The following is a 10277-nucleotide window of genomic DNA, read 5'->3' as shown; positions in this document are numbered from 1 at the left end:
CCAAAATATTTTGATCTCATGACAATGCATGGTGTATTTTAGTATTTTAGATTGTTTTAGAGTGGTCCTTTCGGTCATGTTCCAATATAGTGACTCAAAATCAAAGATGGTTTTGATGTCACATGCACAACAGGCCTACACTAGTTTGAATAAAATGAAAAAAAGCAATATATTTAGTTTAATAATCACATTTTTATAGTGTTCTTCAAGTGTTTCATCTCATCAACATTACGGACAACCTGCACACTTCAGCACAAGAGCTGCATCAAAAAATGCACACTTTTTGATTGACGATGATGATAGTGGCAGCGTTGAATCACCACGCATCACATCTGTAGCTGTTGGTAATATTCTGCCGCTCGTGCATAGCCAAACTACAACCCCACTGTTCCAAAACTGAGCGATAGTTTGTTTTTTGTTTTTTCAGATCTGGTATTGGATCTCAATAGATTTATGTTAAGTAGATTTCTGTGCCTTAAGATGGACCCCCACATAGTAGGCCACCACCTTGGATTTTAGTGTTAAAACAATGTAGGGGCATGCAGGCTGCAAGAAGAGGAGGAGGAGGAGGAGGGGAAGAAGAGCAGGTATATCTGCTGGACGGACGCCGTGCATTTTTTTTGCCCCACCCACAAGCGGCTCCATCCCGGCTGTGTAACCCCTGATTGGCTGAGGAGGGGATGGTGAGGGGGACTGCGGGTCCGCACGTATTGAGAGCTCGGCTCTGAGCTGATGCGCGTCCACCAGTGTGCGTCAGTGGAGCGGGAGGAACGCATGTTCGAGTCCGCCGCTGGATGATATGAGCTGCTGAGTCCTCCAGTGTGCACCCAGTTGTATATGTGTTTTTGGAACGGGATTCTTCATGGATATTTGCTATTTTTTTCCAAGTGTTTTGCAGGGGAAAGTGACAGCTGTAAGAGTTGATTAGGGGATGTAAGAGGAGCAGATGTGATTAGACATTCCTGCAGCGGCAAACCAAACCAAACATCGGACTGTTTTTTTTTTGTTTTTTTTAAATCACTGACTTCACCTCTTTTTTTATTTGAAGGAAATGTAACCTTTGCTTTGAAGTGGGACGACTTTTGAGCCTTTTGCGTACTTGCCACTCTGGATTCTTGGACCCAAATGAGACAGGTTGTCTGATGAGGGCACAGGAGCACTCGCACAGTGAAATCACTGCAGCCTGCCCTGCACAGCGCACAGCCCCGCCGTCATCCCTCGCTGCTCCACACCGGAGCGGATGTACCACTTTTGATAGATTTTAACAAAACCATTCGTCTCAACACTTTTTTTTGTGAAAATGAGTGATGAGATGCACGATCGCGAGTGTTAATCAAGCTCTTTATTAACTCAACAGGTCCAATCCAAAGCCTGGAAATGGAATTAATACATGTAATTGTGCTGCTGCTCTTGTTCTGGGTGTGCGCCGAGGCTGTCATTAACCTTAAATACGGAATAAACGAGGAGATGAAGCCTGGCTCCGTGATTGGTAACGTGACAAAGGACGCGCTCAAACAGGGATTCCAAATCGCACCGCAGCCGCCCTACTTGCGGGTCATCTCCAATTCGGAGCCGCGCTGGGTGGAACTGAGCCCAGCGGGGATTCTTACCACGCAAATGAAGATTGACCGGGATGTAGTGTGCCGCCAGAACCCCAAGTGCATTATTTCTCTGGAGGTGATGTCCAACTCTATGGAGATCTGCGTCATCAAAGTTGAAATTGAGGATTTGAATGACAACGCGCCCAAATTTCCCACCAGCCACATCGACATTGAAATCTCCGAGAACGCCTCCCCTGGGACCAGGTTCCCCCTGGAGGGGGCGAGCGATCCAGACGCGGGCGTCTTCGGCGTGCAGTCCTACTCTATCACCCCCAATGAGCTCTTTGGGCTGGAGATAAAAACGAGAGGGGACGGCTCCAAGATTGCAGAGCTTGTGGTGCAGAAATCACTAGACCGAGAGACTCAGTCCCACTACAGTTATGAGATCAGCGCAGAGGATGGAGGAGACCCGCCAAAAATAGGCGCGGTCCAATTAAACATCAAAGTCATCGACTCCAATGACAACAACCCTGTTTTTGACGAGCCTGTGTACACTGTTAATGTCATGGAGAACTCTCCCATCAACACTTTAGTCATAGATCTAAATGCAACAGATCCAGATGAGGGCACCAACGGCGAGGTGGTGTACTCCTTCAACAGTTACGTCACCGAGAAGACGAGGGATGCTTTCAAAATTGATCCCCGCACCGGGATCATCACCGTCAACGGCATTCTGGATTACGAGACCACCCAGATTTACGAGATTGACGTGCAGGCCAAAGACCTGGGTCCCAACTCCATACCGGCTCACTGCAAAGTCACCGTCAACGTGATGGACACCAACGACAACCCGCCCGTCATCAGCCTCCTGTCCCTCAACACAGAGATGGTGGAAGTGAGCGAGAACGCGCAGCGCGGCTACGTCATTGCCCTGGTGCGCGTCTCAGACAAGGACGCCGGGGCAAATGGCAAGGTGCAGTGCCGGCTCCAGGGCAACGTCCCCTTCCGGCTGCAGGAGTACGAGAGCTTCTCCACCATCCTGGTGGACGGACGGCTGGACCGGGAGCAGAAGGACACATACAATCTGACCATCCAGGCTGAGGATAGCGGCATCCCTCCCCTTCGCGCCACCAAGTCGCTGGTGGTCAAAGTGACGGACGAGAACGATAACCCTCCTCACTTCCTTAAGCCACATTATCAGGAGATGGTGATGGAGAACAACCTGCCCGGCTCCTGTCTGCTGGCGGTCTCGGCAGAAGACCCCGACCTGGGCATGAACGGCACCGTCTCCTACTCCATAGTCCCGGGTGAGATTAAGCACATGGACGTCAACACGTACGTGAGCATCAACCCATCAGGCCGTATATACTCCATGAGGTCCTTCGACCACGAGTACACCAGGACGTTTGACTTCAAAGTCCTAGCCAGAGATAACGGCAATCCGTCCTTGTCGAGCAACGCCACCGTGAGAATCGTGGTGCTGGATGTCAACGACAACACCCCCGTCATGACCAACCCTCCCCTGGTGAACGGCACCGCCGAGGTGTCTATCCCCAGGAACGCCGGCGTGGGCCACATGGTCACCCAGGTGAAAGCGGACGACTATGACGAGGGCGAGAATGGGCGCCTCACCTACACCATCTCCGAGGGCGACCGGGCCTTCTTCGAGATCGACCAGGTCAACGGCGAGGTGCGCTCAACCCGAATGTTCGGGGAGAATGCCAAATCCACATACGAGATTACTGTGGTTGCCCGCGACCACGGCAAGCCCTCGCTGTCCGCCTCGGCCTACATTGTCGTGTACCTCTCGCCGAACCTCAACGCCCAGGAGTCCATCGGACCCGTCAACCTGTCCCTCATCTTCATCATCGCACTGGGCTCCATCGCAGCCATCCTCTTTGTCACCATGATCTTTGTGGCCGTCAAGTGCAAGAGGGACAACAAGGAAATCCGGACATACAACTGCAGGTACTGACCCACTTGTGTTATTGAGTGTGTGTGTGTGTGTGTGTGTTGCATCCACTGTGCAGCTCTCAAGGCCCGGCCTGCAGGTTTTTGTCCCCCTGCTTCTTTTGAAATAGAATGATTCTATCAGAGGTCCATTGTTGCTCAGTGATTTAATCTCTCCTTTGTGACCAATCGGCTCATAAATATGACTGTCATGTTCAATTTGTGGGCGTGTTGCCGGTCAATTAGTGCCCTGCTGCTTCATTGATGGACATTTCTTATTTAACTGTGCCTGATTGGTTGTTATCAACTTTAATCTGCTCTGATTATTGGGTAGCTTCACTTTGAAGCCCCAGCCTCCCCTCTTTTCTGAACATGTGGTCCGGATGGGACCAAACAACACTCAAACAGCACCATGTTATTAATGACTTTCTTGCAAAGTGGCAAAGTGTTTTTTTGGGGTTTTTTTTGTTCATCAATCTGCAATCAGGCCTGGTGCCACATTAACATTATGCATTTACATATAGATTGGATTGGAGACTTCACCTGCAGCCATAATCATATTTTGCTTCAAATTTTATTGTGTCAGTTTGAAAGTCAAGTTTTCAAGTCACGTTATAATAAGTCCAAAATACCAGAACTTGTTTTTTTACGTGTTGCTGTGCATTGCTTGGTTTGATGCAGTCAAAGTTAATAAAGCTCAGTTTTGATGGTATTTGCCTCACATATCTAAAATACTAAAACTTACTCTTTGTTTTACTGGTTGATGTGTATTTTTTTGTAGATACACTTGCATAATGGATTAAAAATGATTTGGTTTATTTCAGAAATGCGTAACAAAGTTACATTGAAGGACATACAGTAGCATGTTTACACTTGCACAGTTCAGCATGTCTGAAAAGGAGTTGGTAGAAGCACAACTTGATACAACCTGATAGGTTGATAAGATTGGTAGGATGATAAGATAATATTACTCAGTGTTGATAGTATAAATAATAAGAATATGTTTATCATTGTTGTTGTCAACTAGTCTAACAGCATTTTTTGCATTACGGCTAACTATACCGAATGTTGTCGCTGCTGAATGCACGCAAGCATATTCGAAAGCAAGGGTGTCCAAAGTGCGGCCAGGTGTGTTTTTTATTGGCACACGCCACATTCTAAAAAAAATTAACAAGAAAACTAAAAAACTATAAACAAAACAAGAACAGCAAAATTGGAAAACTCAGCAGCAATTTTACATGAGCAGTCAAAATATTAAGAGAAAAAAACTCAAATCTAGCAAGAAAAAGTTGTAATTTTATCAGTATAAAATTGTAATATTTAAGAGGAAAACTAACATAATTTTAGTAGCATAAATTATTAATGAAAAATATTAAAGAGCAAAAATATTAAGAGAAAAAAGTTGTAATGTAACAAGAAAAAAGCCACAATTTGATGAAAAAAAAAACCCTCATAATATCGCAAGGAAAAAGAATAGACAGACATCACAGACTTGAAATATTAGTTTTGAAGTTTTTTTCATAATATTTTTAGACTCAAACAAAGCAAAATTAAGTTGTAATTTTTGGAAAATTAGGCAGGGAAAAAGTTATAATATTATGGAAATGAAGTCAAAATATAATAAAGTTATATTACGAGAAGAACATTGCAAAGATTATTTAGGGAGAAAGTTGGAATATTTGGAAAATGTAAAAAAAAAAAAAGCAAAATTGGGAAAAAACAGAGCAAAGACCTCAAAGCCATCGGTGGAAAAAGTTTGGACACCCTTCTAAAGCATGGTTCATACATTTAAATGAAGTGTTTCTCCTTCATAGCAGCTTTGGTGAGCATTTGGATAACATGTTTTAAATGTAATGTAAATGAATGCAAGAATCTTAATGGAAACAGATTTTTAGGGGTTAAAAATTGTCAATACAAATCTTGCTCCAAGTGGAAACAATTAACAACTGTAGACATGCACTCTTCCCCCTGCTGGGTGCTATAATCAGCCGTGATGCGATGTGTGCCCTTCTTAGTCAGTCCCCACCTTGACTATGAGCAGCAGTTATCGGCAATTGATTGCTTGTTCCAGCACTTCCCTTCCTACCTGCTTCCCCATAGATTTGCATTTGGAAACAAAGTAACGCGGCAGGCATCATGGTAAATGATAAACGAAAATGAGGCATTTGCTGCTGCCCATTTTCTTGCCTCTAAATCAATGCAAAAGGAATGAAGGCGGAGGGCGGTAGCTCTTTTCAAGATGCAATCTGAGAGAAAAATGAAAGCAACAAAACAATGGAGCTTTTTAGCCTGCGCGACTGTAGAAGTGTTGGAGGATTAGAGTGAAGAAACAGAGGGCCAGTGGGGGCGACAATCACACAGACATTCCACACTAGACGCTGCAGACCATATGCTGCACACTGAAAGGATATAAATGGCATCCTTTATAGTTAATGCAAGGAAAGGAAACCTCGCAGTTTAGATAGAAATAATTACGTGTAGTCACTTTTGTTGCGTACATAGCATCTGTTTCTCCTGCAGAAATATGCAAGACTGTGTGAAAAATGTGCCATTTCCCACTCTCTGAGAGGCAATTGATGAAACACAGCTTAGTAGTATGCTACTCATTTGCTCTTATTTCAGTACTGCACTGCACTCCACATTGCTAGTATGCTTGCTTGATAATCAAAACCCTGTGGCTTGTGTGCTTTGGTTATGATTGCATATACCGGTAGTGCTGCTCTGTACCAGTGTCACTTTGTATGCTGTGGTTTTTGGCATGTTTGCATATTGTCTGCCTGTTTGTGACATGTCCCATGTTGAGCATGCAAATGCAAACATACAAGAAATGGCGGCTCCATTGCAGTCTTGGAGTATGGAGTGTCTTAAAGGCTGGTTTATGCTTCTGTGTAGTCACGATATGTTGTCCGTTCGGGCACTGTTGTGAACCATTCCAAATTTTGCATCAAAAAACTGAGGGCAGTGTGAGCATGACGTAGCAACCTTGTCGACTATTTAGCTTGTTAGCGTCCTTCGTCACGAGTAAACGATGGCAATTGATAGATACTTTATTGATCTCCAAGAGAAATTCACAATAATTAAAGAGTGACGGAAAGTGTTATTAAGAACTGAAACTAATCAATGAGCTACAACAGTCACTTTAATTGCAAACGCTGCTCCAGAATTGGAAGACAAGGCGTTAGCGAAGGTAATCAGATTTTGCGGTGCGGTTCAGAGATATACCAAATTCCCACACGGTACACATTAAGTGACAGGAAGCAACACTTGTCTACTCCATGAACAAACACCAAAAATAAATGTGATGTCCTAAAATGGCCGCACGGTGGCCGAGTGGTTAGTCAGGATCAGTCAGGAGAGAGACCTGGGTTCGAATCTCCGCTTGGGCATCTCTGTGTGGAGTTTGCATGGTCTCCTGTGCGTGCGCGCATGGGTTTTCTCCAGGCACCCGGTTTCCTCCCAGATGCATGTTAGGTTAATTGGCGACTCTAAATTGTCCATAGGTATGAATGTGAGTGTGAATGTGTGAATGGTTGTTTGTCTTATACTGTATGTGCCCTGCGATTGGCTGGCAACCAGTCCAGGGTGTACCCCGCCTCTTGCCCAAAGTCAGCTGGGATAGGCTCCAGCATACCCCGTCGACCCTAATGAGGATAAGCGGCATAGAAAATGGATGGATGGATGGATGGATGTCCTAAAAGAAAACTGTTATTTCATATCGTTCAAACTGTTACAGTTGCACTTGTCTGTAGGACTGCAACTAACGATTACAATATTTTCTTTGTTGAAGGTCTGAAGGTTGTTGTTTCGATTCATGGAGTAATCGGTTAGGCCCTAGACGGACCAAATCAATATGAACCAATAAGAAGCTTTGGTCTGCAAAAGAGGCAAAAATGTTGATTGATCTTTTCCAAAATCAAAGTTGATGTGTGTGAATATCTTGTATTGCCTAAAACACAAACATAATAAGTCTGCTTTCATGGATCATCAAGGAAATTAAAGAGAATATTTAACATTTTTAATCAAAAAACAAATAACCGGATACCAAAATAGTTAAGATTAATTATTGAGTCATTGATTAATTCTTGCAACTTTACTTGTCTGCGTCTTTGTGCCGAAAATGAGTCAAACCGTGACCTTAAGACCTTGGTATATACCGAGCCGTGTTGATGACGTACTGTTAGACCTTCTGAACGAGTGATCTGCAAATAGGAAATTATGTAGTAAAAACTGACAAATCGCAGTTGCATTCCACATCACTGTGACCTGAGTTCTGAAGGCGGAGAAAGCCAGCGTTGGATACGCAGGAGCATAAACCAACCTTTATGAGTGCTGAGCCACCCCTAGACATGGGAAATTAGCCTTTGGACTGAAAGCCATTCTTGTTTGACTGTGTGCAACATGAAGGTCAAAAGAGAGCACTGCTTTATTGAGTCTGTTCAGTTTCTTCTACTTGCGCAGGGTGGCCGAGTACTCGTACGGCAACCAGAAGAAGTCGAGCAAGAAGAAGAAGCTGAGCAAGAACGACATCCGCCTGGTGCCTCGCGATGTCGAGGAGACGGACAAGATGAATGTGGTGAGTTGCTCGTCACTCACCTCCTCGCTCAACTACTTCGACTACCACCAGCAGAGCCTACCGCTGGGCTGCAGGCGCTCCGAGAGCACCTTCCTCAACGTGGAGAACCAGAACTCGCGCAATGCCGCGCCCAACCATGGCGGCTATCAGCACCCGTTCACCGGTCAGGGCCACCAGCAGCCAGACCTCATCATCAACGGCATGCCGCTGCCAGAGGTGAGAAACCGTGCACAGTGCAAAGGCCACAGAGGAAACAAAATGTAGACTTCTGTCAAAGTCTGTTTGATGCTGCTTGATAGTCCGATGGGGATGGTGAGATGCTATTTGACACATTTTGACACATCTCAAGTTCTGGTGATATTTAGCACTCCATCACAGCAAAGATTGTGCTGTCTGTGAAATGTCTGCCTCGCACTGATGGAAGGTTAAGCTATTTGAAATGGCATGTGTTCCTGCACGTCAGTCCATCTGAGTGAAATGTTGGAGGCATTTCGAGGAGATATAGAAGTTGACCTGAGACTAAGGCTGCGTTCACACTTGGGGCTTGGTACTTTGGTCGGGATCCTTGATAAAAAAAAAATGCAGCTCCCTTAACATTCACACTGGTATTTTTGTCATGGGATCAAAGGTTGTGCAGTAAAGAACGTGCATAAAGTGAAGACTTGATTGGGCAGCTTTCTGACATATTATGTGATATAACTCAAATATTGCCGTCTGCCGAAGGTTACTTTTATATTCTGTTATATTTACGGGCTTGGATTTTGCAAAAAGCTTCTAAAATATACATTTAAAGAGCAGTGTCGTCACACAGGGGGAGATAGCAGAGCAGAGAGATCACTTCGAATGTATTTTCACTTACAGTAATCGAATCAGAAATATATTAATTCATAAATCATGCTGTTTGTGGATGAATACAGCGTATTATTTAAAAAAAAAAAAAAGACACACAAGCATCAGACTTGCTAATCAGACAGCTAATTACATTCAAACAACAGGTTAGTTTTACGCTACTGATGATGTGTTGTTGCAATAGTAATCCGAACCAGCAACAAAGCAGGTTTGAATTATCGCAGGCACAATTATCTCTAACACGAGCTACTGTTGCAGCTGTAACCCACTGCAAGCTAAAACTCAACTCTGAACCCCTGACGTCTGCCCCAACTCAGCTCTCCCAGCACCGGAACACATTTACAGCAACACACACGAGCACAAGTCTTATTTCTGTCTTAAATGTTTTATTTTCTGTTATGTTGTGTGCTATGTTGGGTAATGTGAGGTACGAGGTTACGGTGACTATAGGTGTGTTATTGCTCTAATAATATTAAAAAAACATAGTTTTAAACATAAGTTTTCCATGCTCTAACACAGAAAATATTCTATGTATAAATAAGGAATCCAACTTTGCAGAAATTCATTTATCACGGTCGGGTCTGGAACCAATTAACCGCGATAAAAGATTGATTAGTGTATTTGTCATTTCTTCATGTTTTTTTCATTTTGAAACTGGTCTCTGTCTTTGGTCCATGTAGAATTCACATTCAAGCTCAAGTGTTTTTGCATGAAAGGAATGATTTGGCCTTTTTCTTGTTGTTGCTATGCTAGCCTGAGCAAGAATATATCGACCCAGCTAATCAGCTCCATCACACGTCATTTCAGGTGCTAGCGGAAAGAATAATCATTGCCCAAATTGCCTAAATGCTTTTGTCCGGGCGCCGTCCATTTGGCAGAGCAGGCGTGCGGCATTAGCGCATGGCCGCCCCGCGCAGCCAGCCATTGAATTACCCTGACATACCATGCACGGCTCCAGCAGAGCAGAGAAGGTCTGACGAGAAAGGCTATTTGAGTTGACAGCGTATGTAGACCGGCTGATCTTTATTTCATAGATTTTCCAATGTATAAAGCACTTCATTGGATTCTTTGCACTGCACACCTCCCTTGTCGTTGTGACCCACTTCTCCTGAACCCCAGACAAACAAAATATACATCTGTGCTTTGTTGTTGAGGAGGTTGTGTGATGCTTACCAGCAACCACGGACAGTGGTAATTGATGACTCCAATCTCCCTTTGACATTCATGGAGAGGAAGGTGGGGTGTCACGGAGAGAAGTGAGTGGTCTTAAAAACAAGAAACACAAAATAGATATTGATGTATTGAGCAGGTGATGCTGAGATATTCAGGCACCGATGGATGCAGAGAGGTCAATGAGACCTACT

The 10277-nt window shown here is 44.3% G+C and overlaps 1 protein-coding gene across 4 annotated transcripts in view; it reads left to right on the top strand.

Moving 5' to 3' along the window:
• Window positions 1-679: 679 nt before the first annotated feature.
• Window positions 680-10277, top strand: part of pcdh19 (protocadherin 19) — a 92449-nt gene continuing 82851 nt past the window's right edge. The window contains exons 1-2 of one of the 4 annotated variants that reach the window (XM_054791251.1): window positions 680-3509; window positions 7950-8064. In XM_054791251.1, the coding sequence (XP_054647226.1) occupies window positions 1378-3509; window positions 7950-8064 (2247 nt within the window). In that variant the 5' untranslated portion in view covers window positions 680-1377. Of the gene's footprint in view, window positions 3510-7931; window positions 8281-10277 lie in introns of all 4 variants that reach the window. The other 3 variants (XM_054791250.1, XM_054791248.1, XM_054791249.1) reach the window with 3 other exon arrangements.

The sequence above is a fragment of the Dunckerocampus dactyliophorus genome, chromosome 11 (genome assembly GCF_027744805.1).
Source record: "Dunckerocampus dactyliophorus isolate RoL2022-P2 chromosome 11, RoL_Ddac_1.1, whole genome shotgun sequence".
NCBI classification, from domain to species: domain Eukaryota; kingdom Metazoa; phylum Chordata; class Actinopteri; order Syngnathiformes; family Syngnathidae; genus Dunckerocampus; species Dunckerocampus dactyliophorus.
Note: the sequence above shows the minus strand (reverse complement) of the source record. Positions and strands in the feature narration are given on the sequence as shown.